This window comes from Schistocerca nitens, chromosome 10, assembly GCF_023898315.1.
Source record: "Schistocerca nitens isolate TAMUIC-IGC-003100 chromosome 10, iqSchNite1.1, whole genome shotgun sequence".
Classification (NCBI taxonomy): Eukaryota; Metazoa; Arthropoda; class Insecta; order Orthoptera; family Acrididae; genus Schistocerca; species Schistocerca nitens.
Window position 1 is genome coordinate 232,980,175 of NC_064623.1, and position 13,551 is coordinate 232,993,725.

Consider the following 13,551-nt stretch of genomic DNA (forward strand, 5'->3'; position numbering starts at 1 on the left):
AGTTGCTATAGGTACCGCTGACCCCAATACAATAAAATAAAAATTGCTACAAACTGCTGTTCCACACGAAAATACACTCGCCGGCTCAACGGTGGGTTCTTTGAACGATGATGGACGACCGTAGGCCGAACGTTCCGAATTGTTGTTTGTTACTCAGTGATCACGACTCATTGCCACGATCGCGAGGAGAGAAGATGGAGATAGCTGTAGATACGCCTTGGCTCCTATGAAAGCGATGCTCTATCGCCTCTGTGGATGAAAGTTTCAGACACAGGTTTCCATCTGAAATCCTCTATAATCTCCAATATTTTTCGGTATGCAGGAAAAAAATAATAAACTACAGATGGAAACCCATAACCGAAACCGTCATCCATAGAGGCAATAGGGCATTGCATTCATAGAAGAAAACATCTTCTCCATTAACGATCATGGCAATCAGTCGGGACCACTGAACAACAAACAACATTGCCCGACATTTCGCCTATGGTCCACCAATGTACAAAGTCTCGTTTGCTGCCAAAGGGGTTGCCTAGTGGTAGGCGCTGGTGCCTATAACTTCGACACTATGTAGCATCGTTGGATGTTACTGGATATGGGTTCCTATCCTCGATTTGTTCCTGAAGACATGCTGTACAACCTCTCAAGGTTTGTCGCAACATCTCTGGGACAGCCTCTATACAAAATGTTTAGAGGCCATTGTTTATATTTGACAGTCAGGTCACAGCACTGTGTGTCACTGATGCAAGTCATTCAGACGGCCCCTAAAACCAATGAATGGGCAGTTCTCCATAGTATATCCTATCGACCTATCGTCTGTTCATCCGCACCACAGTCACACGCAACATTTTAACAATAATGCTATTTCTTGACAATGTATTGGGAGAATGGGAAGTCATTTTAGCGACTATGGGCAGTGAATGAGAGAATTCATTGACATAACAAATTTAACAAAAGGGAGCTTTTATACAATTAAATTTTCCTTGCAAAATATGTCTCAACTTTATCTACGATTATGACAGAAGCTGAAGAAATGAACTAAAATGTGTGCATTAGCCGGGACTTGCACCTGAGTCTCCTGCTTACTAAGGCGGTTGTGTTAGCGATAACACAATCGTAGCAGAACATTTGACTGAGCATCATGAACTACCCCAGCCCAATGGCCTCCTTAACTCAAACTTCAATCCTCACGAAAACAAGAAGGGGAATATAGACTGAAGGCATGAAATGAAGTCTGTGTTAGGGAGGGCATTGGAGTACATACCCCTACAGCATTGCCAAATATACTACTATGGTGGTGTAATGTCTAACTCATCTGTGTAGAGAGCAAGAGACCTGGTTTCAAGTCTTGTCCATAGCACAAATTTTAATTCATTTCTTCAGCTTTTGTCATTTTGGTAAATGGGAGATTGTCATGCTAGTCACCTTGGAACGACCATCTCTGAAATGGCGAAACTGGTCAGCTGATCGCATGCTACTCTCGCGAGGATCAGTGGCAAGTGGATCAAAGTTGGTAAAACGACAGGTAGCCAGTTCTCATCATAGAACATGGGAGTGGAAGTTTGGCCACTCTATAAAGCAGGCTAAACGGAGTTCTGTAGCAGACCTGAGGACAGGGCGAAGTGCTGCCTCAGGCGCTACTGTTCCACAACACAAATTTCAGCTCAACTGTTGATTACGGGACTCTGCAGCAGATGACCAATACACGTCCTCATTTGAAGCCAATGACATTGACAATTGCAATTGCGGTGGACATGGGATCATCGACGTTGGATCGTGGATCAATGGAAACGTGACGCCTCGTTGTACCAGGTGGTTATAATTTAAGGTGCAGCTACTCACAGAGGACCAGTATGTGCTGTAAATATCGTATGGTCGAGAGACTCGGTGGGTATTCTAATGCGTTAATTTGGAACCGATTTAACCTGAAAACAAATTAGTTCAGTTTTGGCCCACCAGGTTCAAATCTGACGCCGTGAATGCAAGAAAGACGTACAGAAATGTTTTCATATGCAGTGAATTAGCAACAGCAGGTGGACAGGAAAGGTCAAACAAGTGAGAAAGTCATAATGTTGATTTTATTATTAACCACCACTTACACGATTTGTTCAGTATGAGCAACGGAGACGTCGAGAAGATGCTGTATCGACGTAATCAACAGCTGCCCGCTGCAGTTCCGGTGGAATCTGAGTAATGTGTTTCTGTAGGCCGGCCTTCAGATCTGGTACAAACTGAATGTGTCCCTGGTAAACCCTTTCTTTTAGATACCCCAGAACGAAAAGCCACATGGATTCATATCAGACGACCTTGCAGGCCACGAATCTGGAAAACGCCTATAGATAACACTTTTGTGAAAAGTTGCATTAAGTATATCTCTTATTGGGCGGACGACATGAAGTGTTTCCCCATCTTGGATTTACATCTACATTTACATGGTTACTCTGCAATTCACACTTAAGTGCCTGGCAGAGGGTTCATCGAACCATTTTCATACTACTTCTCTACCACTCCACTCTCGAATGGCGCATGGGAAAAAGGAACACCTAAATCATTCCGTTCGAGCTCTTATTTCTCTTATTTTATTATGGTGATCATTTCTCCCTACGTAGGTGGGTGTCAACAAAATATTTTCACATTCGGAAGACAAAGTTGGTGATTGAAATTTCGTAAATACACTCCTGGAAATTGAAATAAGAACACCGTGAATTCATTGTCCCAGGAAGGGGAAACTTTATTGACACATTCCTGGGGTCAGATACATCACATGATCACACTGACAGAACCACAGGCACATAGACACAGGCAACAGAGCATGCATAATGTCGGCACTAGTACAGTGTATATCCACCTTTCGCAGCAATGCAGGCTGCTATTCTCCCATGGAGACGATCGTAGAGATGCTGGATGTAGTCCTGTGGAACGGCTTGCCATGCCATTTCCACCTGGCGCCTCAGTTGGACCAGCGTTCGTGCTGGACGTGCAGATCGCGTGAGACGACGCTTCATCCAGTCCCAAATATGCTCAATGGGGGACAGATCCGGAGATCTTGCTGGCCAGGGTAGTTGACTTACACCTTCTAGAGCACGTTGGGTGGCACGGGATACATGTGGACGTGCATTGTCTTGTTCAGCAAGTTCCCTTGCCGGTCTAGGAATGGTAGAACGATGGGTTCGATGACGGTTTGGATGTACCGTGCACTATTCAGTGTCCCCTCGACGATCACCAGTGGTGTACGGCCAGTGTAGGAGATCGCTCCCCACACCATGATGCCGGGTGTTGGCCCTGTGTGCCTCGGTCGTATGCAGTCCTGATTGTGGCGCTCACCTGCACGGCGCCAAACACGCATACGACCATCATTGGCACCAAGGCAGAAGCGACTCTCATCGCTGAAGACGACACGTCTCCATTCGTCCCTCCATTCACGCCTGTCGCGACACCACTGGAGGCGGGCTGCACGATGTTGGGGCGTGAGCGGAAGACGGCCTAACGGTGTGCGGGACCGTAGCCCAGCTTCATGGAGACGGTTGCGAATGGTCCTCGCCGATACCCCAGGAGCAACAGTGTCCCTAATTTGCTGGGAAGTGGCGGTGCGGTCCCCTACGGCACTGCGTAGGATCCTACGGTCTTGGCGTGCATCCGTGCGTCGCTGCGGTCCGGTCCCAGGTCGACGGGCACGTGCACCTTCCGCCGACCACTGGCGACAACATCGATGTACTGTGGAGACCTCACGCCCCACGTGTTGAGCAATTCGGCGGTACGTCCACCCGGCCTCCCGCATGCCCACTATACGCCCTCGCTCAAAGTCCGTCAACTGCACATACGGTTCACGTCCACGCTGTCGCGGCATGCTACCAGTGTTAAAGACTGCGATGGAGCTCCGTATGCCACGGCAAACTGGCTGACACTGACGGCGGCGGTGCATAAATGCTGCGCAGCTAGCGCCATTCGACGGCCAACACCGCGGTTCCTGGTGTGTCCGCTGTGCCGTGCGTGTGATCATTGCTTGTACAGCCCTCTCGCAGTGTCCGAAGCAAGTATGGTGGGTCTGACACACCGGTGTCAATGTATTCTTTTTTCCATTTCCAGGAGTGTAGATCTCGCCGCAAAGAATACCGCCTTTGTTTCAGTGACTGCCACCCCAACTCTCGTATCATATCAGTGACACTCTCGCCCCTATTGCGCGATAACACAAAACTGGCTGCCCTTCTTTGTACTTTCTCCATGTCCTCCGTCAATCCTACCTGGTAAGGATCCCACACCGCGCTGCAATATTCCAGCAGAGGACGGACAAGTGTAATGTAGGCTGTCTCTTTAGTGGGATTGTCGCATCTTCTAAGTGTTCTGCCGACAAAGCGCAGTCTTTGTTTCGCCTTCCCTACAGTGTTATCTACGTGGTCTTTCCAATTTAAGTTGCTCGTAATTGTAATTCCTAGGTATTTAGTCGAATTGACAGCCCTTAGATTTGTGCGATTGCTCGTATACCCAAACAGTGATTTCGACACAGTTACGCGTTTTCAAAGCAGAAATCACATGCTGTACGAGGAGGTCTCGATAGCGTGCAGGCGTCATGGTACACCTGAAAGGTGCTCTGCTTTTCTCGTGATGGAAGAACGGACCGAGAGTTAAGGTGCTTATGAATCCACACCACACAGTCACGTACAGCGAGTGCAATGGCTCTTCGTGTTAAACAAGCGGATTAACAGTGCCCCAAATTCAGCAGGTCAGTGCAGTCACAGCTTCCTGTAGTGTAAAATGTCCCTCGTCACTCCACAGAATATTGGCTGGCCACATCACATCAACTTCAGTCGACACCATAAACCGAAGATCAAATTCAGATAGTTGATGCGGATCATGAGGTTTCCGTTGCTGTACCATCTGGATCTTGTACGGGTACCAGAGTAAAATAAACCACAAAACTTTCCGTACTGTTGACCATTGGATGGACAATTCTCGTGTCTCTATGGGAGCACAAGCACTATGGATGACACGTGCTGCATGGTCAGATACAGCAACAGCAACCTCGTCAGTAACTTCCACCGGGATAGGTGCCACACGAAGCCCAACTGGGTTTCCAAATTTCATTAACATGTTCCTTTCACCATTTAATGACATCGGGCATCTTCTCAGACATTTCAGTCAGCTATACTGTCTCAGTGCAGCAGTGCAATTACTGCATTTTACATAAAACAGTTTCACCACAGCGCGTGGTCTCTCTTCTCGATAGCCATACTGTTCACTCAAGCTATGGCTCGTCAAATGACAGCGTGGATGTGAGACCTTAACTTTTCCTGGCGAATTGAATGTTGATATAGCTTACGGGTTTGCTGCCGGGTGGCGTCGTCGAACAGCACCGATATTTCGACAGGAGCACACCCTGCCATTCTCAAAGCACAAATGCAAGGAAGAAAAAATGTGCAATGAAATTTAATACCGCGATTCACAGAGGAGAAACAAGGAAGATACGACCCACAGAACAAGTTTCAACACAAACAAAGATAACCAACATCAGAAATATCGATAGTTACTATTAATCAACAGGTGAGGTAGCACTAATTCTGTCCCTCTGCTTTTTGAGGAGAGACAGAGTCCGATTCCAAGCAGCATTTAAACAAAATCACTATCTCTGTTAATAAGGTTCTTGATAGTTTGATTTCAACAGCTTCCTTAATATATCCCAATAACTGGACGTGCAAGCCAGAATCTCCGTGTTGTATTCCATAGGATGACAGGTGTCAAGACAATGTTCTGCAAAAGCGGATGTCATACCGTCATACAAACAGTGTACAGCGCCTGATTTGCACCCGGTGGCCACAACTGGAACTAAAGTTTTCCATTCCGTAATAACATATCTACCAAGTTTCGCTGCCATACGATAGATAAAGTCCACACTGGAATTCCGTGAGTAGTTGCACTTAACTACATGGTACGGCACACGTTTCTTATTTCACATGGTCGACAGACGTGCCCATGCACACCATGATCCAGGTTATGGGGCGCACATGGTATCGGACACCAGTTCCACGCCTTGAAACTACTGGCTGGGAAGTTGCGGGAATTGCCTGACCTGTGCATAGACTTCTGGTTCCACTTACCTCCAGGAAATGTACGAAGGACTTGGTGAATCCACGTCCCGCAGAATGGCTGCTATAATGCGATCCAAAGGTGGAGCCGGCCGCGGTGGTCTCGCGGTTCTAGGCGCGCAGTCCGGAACCGTGCGACCGCTACGGTCGCAGGTTCGAATCCTGCCTCGGGCATGGATGTGTGTGATGTCCTTAGGTTAGTTAGGTTTAAGTAGTTCTAAGTTCTAGGGGACTGATGACCACAGCAGTTGAGCCCCATAGTGCTCAGAGCCATTTGAACCATTTTCCAAAGGTGGACCAACACGTCATTTGTTCACTACTAGCACTTCATTCTCACGAAATAATGAATGCAATGGACAGGCGGTGTCAAATTGATTCCATATTTCTACATTCCCAGAAGGTTTTGACACCGTTCCTCACAAGTCACGTCTAACCAAATTGCGGTCCTGTAGAAAGTTGTCGCAGTTGTGCGACTGGATTGGTGATTTCCTGTTACAAAGACGACAGTTCGTAGCAGCTGATGGAAAGCCATCCAGTAAAACAGAAGAAATGTCTGGTGTTCCCTAAAGAAGTGTTACAGGCCCTCTGCGGTTCCTGATCTACCGGGTGATCAAAAAGTCAGTATAAATTTGAAAACGTAAACCACGGAATAATGTAGGTAGAAGGTAAAAATTGACACACATGCTTGGAATGGCATGGGGTTTTATTAGAACAAAAAAAAGTTCACAAAATGTCCGACAGATGGCGCTGGACAGCAAAACTGCTACCGCGACGGGTGAGAGGTACGCCGATATCTTACAGAATCGCATCATCCCCACTCTAGCTGATAAACACCTGCTGGAACGTACGATGTTCATGCAGGATGGCGCTCCACCCCATATTGCTAGACGCGTAAAAGATCTCTTGCGCGCGTCTTTTATTGATGATCGTGTGCTCAGCAGCCACTTTCGTCATGCTTGGTCTCCCAGGTCCCCAGACCTCAGTCCGTGCGATTATTGGCTTTGGGGTTACCTAAAGTCGCAAGTGTATCGTGATCGACCGACATCTCTAGGGATGCTGAAAGACAACATCCGACGCCAATGCCTCACCATAACTCCGGACATGCTTTACAGTGCTGTTCACAACATTATTCCTCGACTACAGCTATTGTTGAGGGATGATGGTGGACATTTTGAGCATTTCCTGTAAAGAACATCATCTTTGCTTTGTCTTACTTTGTTATGCTAATTATTGCTATTCTGATCAGATGAAGCGCCATCTGTCGGACATTTTTTGAACTTTTGTATTTTTTTGGTTCTAATAAAACCCCATGTAATTCCAAGCATGTGTGTCAATTTGCACCTCTCTATTTACATTATTCCGTGATTTATTCAGTTTTCAAATTTATACTGACTTTTTGATCACCCGGTACATAAACTATTTAGGAGACAATCTAAGCAGCCCTCTTAGTTTGTCTGCATATGATGCTGTCATTTACCATCTTGTAAAGTCATCAGATGATCAAAACAAACTGGAAATTTCGCAAAATATCTGTATGGTACAAAAAGTGGCAACTGAATAAAATAATAAAAATTGTGTGAAGTTGTCCATATGAATACTAAAACGATTCCGCTAAATTTCGATTACACGATATATCAAACAAAACCTAAAAAGGCTGCAAATTCATCTAAATGCTTGAAGATTACTATTAAGAATAACATAAATTGGATCACGTAGATAATGTTGTGAGGAAAGCAACCAATGACAATTTATTGGCTGAAAAGTTAGAAAATGCAACAGGTCTACTAAAGAGACTGCTTACACTTCGCTTGTCTGCCGTCTTCTGGAATATTGTCATGCGGTTTGGAATCCGCGTCAGATGAGATTGACGGGGTACACCGAAAACTTTAAAGGAGGTCAGCTCGCTATGTATCATTCTACATCTACATCTACATACATACTCCGCAATCCACCATACGGTGCGTGGAGGAGGGTACCTCGTACCACAACTAGCGTCTTCTCTCCCTGTTCCACTCCCAAAAAGAACGACGGAAAAATGACTGCCTATATGCCTCTGTACGAGCCCTAATCTCTCTTATCTTATCTTTGTGGTTTTTCCGCGAAATATAAGTTGGCGGCAGTAAAATTGTACTGCAGTCAGCCTCAAATGCTGGTTCTCTAAATTTCCTCAGTAGCGGTTCACGAAAAGAACGCCTCCTTTCCTCCAGAGACTCCCACCCGAGTTCCTGAAGCATTTCCGTAACACTCGCGTGATGATCAAACCTGCCATTAACACATCTAGCAGCCCGCCTCTGAATTGCTTCTGTGTCCTCCCTCAATCCGACCTGATAGGGATCCCAAACGCTCGAGCAGTACTCAAGAATAGGTCGTATTAGTGTTTTATAAGCGGTCTCCTTTACAGATGAACCACATCTTCCCAAAATTCTACCAACGAACTGAAGACGAAAATCCGCCTTCCCCACAACTGCCATTACATGCTTGCCCCACTTCATATTGCTCTGCAATGTTAAGCCCAAATATTTAATCGACGTGACTGTGTCAAGCGCTACACTAGTCACAATGATAGGGGAAACAGTGTCACGAATCTGATACACGGACCGGGGTGGCTATTACTGAAACAAAGGCTTTTTTTGGTGGCAGGATCTTCTCTTGAAATTTTAGTCACCAACATCCTCCTCAGAGTGTGAAAATATTTTGTTGGCGCGCACCTACTGTAGCGACACTATGAAACTACTTTTGTCTAGCCATAACTGTGGGTTTTTCATTTCTCAGTGAACTAGAACACATGAAATATTAGTTCACTTGATTATATAAGTGATAAAAAGATTACTTAAGGGGGGTAGGACATCAAACGGGCCGACTTGGAGCAGGACAGTCACCACAGGACATTTTAATTTCTACTGCCTATACTTTTACAAATAAATTCATAAAACTTTGTCACCATGACCAGGAAGGATTGAGAACTCATAGCAGTGGAAGCTCAAAAACGTAGCAAAATACCTTTTTCTACATGTGAAATTTCATCATTTTTTCACTTATTACTGGCTGCATTTGTTGCTATAGGTACACTTTTCTTCCTAAGTAAGAGAGATTCTTCGATGAATTTTTCATAGCATACAAACAGTAGTTACAGGTATATGAAACTCTAGAATTTTCCTAATCTATTGAAAAACTGTGGAAAAAATTGAGATAATTAACTACAAAACTTGAATTTTTTCTAAACATGGTTTAAAATGCAACAGTTCATTCATTTTTTAACAAATTAAATAACTTCTAGAGTTTCATCCACCTGTAACTATGGTTTGTATGCTATGCAAAAGTCATCGAAGAATCTCTCTTACTTAGGAAGAAAAGTGTACCTATAGCAATAAATGCAGCCAGTAGTAAGTAAGAAAATGATGAAATTTCACATGTAAATAAATGTGTTTTGTTACGTTTTTGAGCTTCCACTGCTATGAGTATGAATCCTGAATCCTTCCTGGTCATGCTGTTAAAGTTTTATGAATTTATTTGTAAACATATAGACAGTGGAAATTAAAATGTCCTGTGGTGCCTCTGCTGCCCAAGTCGGCCAGTTTGACGTCCTACCCCCTTAACTCTGACACATTTCTTTGCCACAGGAGAACTGGACAATTTATAACTGTCACTGACTATAAAGCTTCACTTTATGCACTAATTAACAAACTGTTCTCTTGAAGTAAAACATGCAACATTTACGAAAGTACAATTTCATCAGAAACTTTAACAATTCGTTTGTCAGACACTATGATGTTGGCTCCTTCAGCAAAGGTCACAGACTTGGCTTAGCTTCTGCATGGTCGACACTATATTGGCCTCAGTGTGATGGCGCTGCTATACTGAGAGGGAGACCTGGTCTTCTCTCTGTATTCCATCAGTAGTTGCGGATTGCATCGAGTCCTCGCTAATGTCTGTGGTATCGATTCGTGTTGGCGACTTTGGTCTGGCAACGCGATCCCTGGACGAAACCACACCTTGATAGGGGCAAACGATCATCATAAAAAATCGGAGCACAAACGGAAAGATTTCAGTGTTTGTTGTTGCTACGCACTATGTGAGCGCTTGACGGTGGTTCGATAAACCTCTGCCAAGCTCTTAATTATGAATTGCTCAGTAGTGATGTAGATGCAGAGACCTGCGAGCACGTAGAAGTGCCACAACACAACGTCCCATGGACTCGACTAATGTCTGGAGAAGTGCTGGAGGGAACTGACACCATGAATCCTGCAAGGCTGTCCATAAATCCGAAAGAGTACGAGGGTGTGGAGATCTCTTCTGAACAGCACGTTGCAAGGCATACCAGATATGCTCAAAAATGTTCATGTCTGAGGAGTTTGATGGCAAACGGAAGTGTTTAAACTCAGAAGTGTGTTCCTCGAGCCACTCTGTACCAATTCTGGACGTATGGCGTGTCGCATTATCCTGCTGGAATTGCACAAGTCTGTCGGAATGCACAATGGACATCAGTGGATGCAGGTGATCAGACAGGATGCTTACGTACGTGTCACCTGTCAGAGTCGTATCTAAACGTATCAGGGGTCCCACATCGATCCAACTGCACACGGTCCACACCATTACAGAGACTCCACCAGCTTGAACAGTCCTGTGCTGACATGACGGGTCCATGGATTCGTGAGGTTGTCTCCAGAACCGTACACGTCCATCTGCTCTATGCAATATAAAACGAGACACGTCCGACCAGGCAACATGTTTCCGGTCATCAACAGTCAAATGTTGGTATTGATTGGCCCAGGCGAGGCGTAAAGCTTTGTGTTGTGCAGTCATCAAGTGTACATGAGTGGATCTTCGGCTCCGAAAGCCCATATCGATGGTGTTTCGTAGAATGTTTCGCACGGTGACACTTGTTGATGGTCCACCATTTAAATCTGCAGAAATTTGCGGTAAGTTTGAACTAATGTTACGTTGAACGAATCTCTTCAGTGGTCGTTGGTCCCATTCTTGCAGGATCTTTTCCGGCCGCAGCGATGCCGGAGATTTGATGTTTTGCCAGATTACTGATGTCCATAGCACACACGTAAAATGGTCGAACGGAATAATCCCCACCTCATCGCTACCTCGGAGATGCTGTGTCCCATCGCTCCTGCGCCGACTATAACACCACGTTCAAACTCATTTAAATCTTGATAACCTGCCACTCTAGCAGCAGCGATCGATCTAACAACTGAGCCAGACACTTTTATAGGCGTTTCTGTCCGCACCACCGTATTCTGCCCGTTTACATATCTCCAAATTTCAGTAAGAAAGCCTACACCGGCTTTTTTGGCGCTTCACTGTAGATGTAGCGATGTAGATTAAGCAGGTAGGCATTATCGCTTGGCTCATTGGTGCAAAATCCCCATTGTCTGAAACTGTTGTTTGCAGTATTTGTTCGTTTAATCTTTTTGATTATTATCCTTATGATCATTTTCTATAGTTTGAAAAACTTTTTTCATATTTTCTGTATCAGTTCTGCAGAAAAAAGGCGACAATGTACACTACTGGCCATTAAAATTGCTACACCAAGAAGAAATACAGATCATAAACGGGTATTCATTGGACAAATATATTATACTAGCACTGACATGTGATTATATTTTCACGCAATTTGGGAGCATAGATCCTGAGAAATCAGTACCCAGAACAACCACCTCTGGCCGTAATAACGGCCTTGATACGCCTGGGCATTGAGTCAAACAGAGCTTGGATGGCGTGTACAGGTACAGCTGCCCATACAGCTTCAACACGATACCACAGTTCATCAAGAGTAGTGACTGGCGTATTGTGACGAGCCAGTTGCTCGGTCACCATTGACCAGACGTTTTCAATTGGGGGGGAGATCTGGAGAATGTGCTGGCCAGGGCAGCAGTCGAACATGTTCTGTATCCAGAAAGGTCCGTACAGGACCTGCAACATGCGGTCGTGCATTATCCTGCTGAAATGTAGGGTTTCGCAGGGATCGAATGAAGGGTAGAGCCACGGGTTGTAACACATCTGAAATGTAAAGTCCACTCTTCAGAGTGCCGTCAGTGCGAATAAGAGGTGACCGAGACGTGTAACCAATGGCACCCCATATCATCACGCCGGGTGATACGCCAGTATGGCGATGACGAATACACGCTTCCAATGTGCGTTCCCCGCGATGTCGCCAAACACGGATGCGACCATCATGATGCTGTAAACAGTACCTGGATTCATCCGAAAAAATGCCGTTTTGCCATTCGTGTACCCAGGTTCGTCGTTGAGTACACCATCGCAGGCGCTCCTGTCTCTGATGCAGCGTCAAGGGTGACCGCAGCCACGGTCTCCGAGCTGATAGTCCATGCTGCTGCAAACGTCGTCGAACTGTTCGTGCAGATGGTTGTTGTCTTGCAAACGTCCCCATCTGTTGACTCAGGGATCGAGACGTGGCTGCACGATCCGTTACAGCCATGCGGATAAGATGCCTGTCATCTCGACTGATAGTGATACGAGGCCGTTGGGATCCAGCGCGGCGTTCCGTATTACGCTCTGGAATCCACCGATTCCATATTCTGCTAACAGTCATTGGATCTCGACCAACGCGAGAAGCAACGTCGCGATACGATAAACCGCAATCACGATAGGCTACAATCCGACCTTTATCAAAGTCGGAAACGTGATGGTACGCATTTCTCCTCCTTACACGAGGCATCGCAACAACGTTTACCCAGGTAACGCCGGTCAACTGCTGTTTATGTATGAGAAATCGGTTGGAAACTTTCCTCATGTCAGCACGCTGTAGGTGTCGCCTCCGGCGACAACCTTGTGTGAATGCTCTGAAAAGCTACTCATTTGCATATCACAGCATCTTGTACCTGTCGTTTACATTTCGCGTTTGTCGCACGTCATCTTCGTGGTGTAGCAATGTTAATGGCCAGTAGTGTAGTCTTTTACGGCAAACTAAGCAATTGCTCGATCTTTTTTTCCAGGAAGCTGGCCAAGGACAGAGGAATCCCGCTGGTGCGGATCGACTGCTCCAGCGTGTTCTCCGCCAGGGCGGCGGAGAGGCTGGGCTTCCAGAAGGTTTTCTCCCTCAAGTACGACTCCTACAGACCGGACGGGGAGGTCGTCTTCACGCCGTCTGAACAAGCTGGCGACGAGTACCGCACATACATCCAGAGAGTCATCTGACCTGCTTCTGTACGGTGCAAATAGTGGCAGAAATGGACGAGAAACTGACCCAGAGACGTGCTGTCACGTTATTTATAGTACCTGAAAAATACGTAGTGAAAGGGACATCCTCTTGTTGCTGACAATGTGTGGTTTAAATTTTTACCATGCTGTAACATGTGTTTCCCTAAATTCGCTGATTCTCTGTACGCAGGAGAGGCACAATTTCACTGACAAAATATCATTAGCTGTTCAGACACATCTTTTGAGTATTTTGCTATAAGGAACCCGCGGCCTCCGGTGCTCATGACAGAGTAATTGCAATCCG

The 13,551-nt window shown here is 45.7% G+C and overlaps 1 protein-coding gene across 1 annotated transcript in view; it reads left to right on the forward strand.

The window, feature by feature from the left end:
* Positions 1-13,285, forward strand: part of LOC126210038 (arylalkylamine N-acetyltransferase 1-like) — a 33,779-nt gene extending 20,494 nt beyond the window's left edge. The window contains exon 4 of the mRNA XM_049939140.1: positions 13,043-13,285. Within this exon, the coding sequence (XP_049795097.1) occupies positions 13,043-13,244 (202 nt within the window). The 3' untranslated portion in view covers positions 13,245-13,285. The remainder of the gene's footprint in view (positions 1-13,042) is intronic.
* The last annotated feature ends 266 nt before the right edge of the window (positions 13,286-13,551 follow it).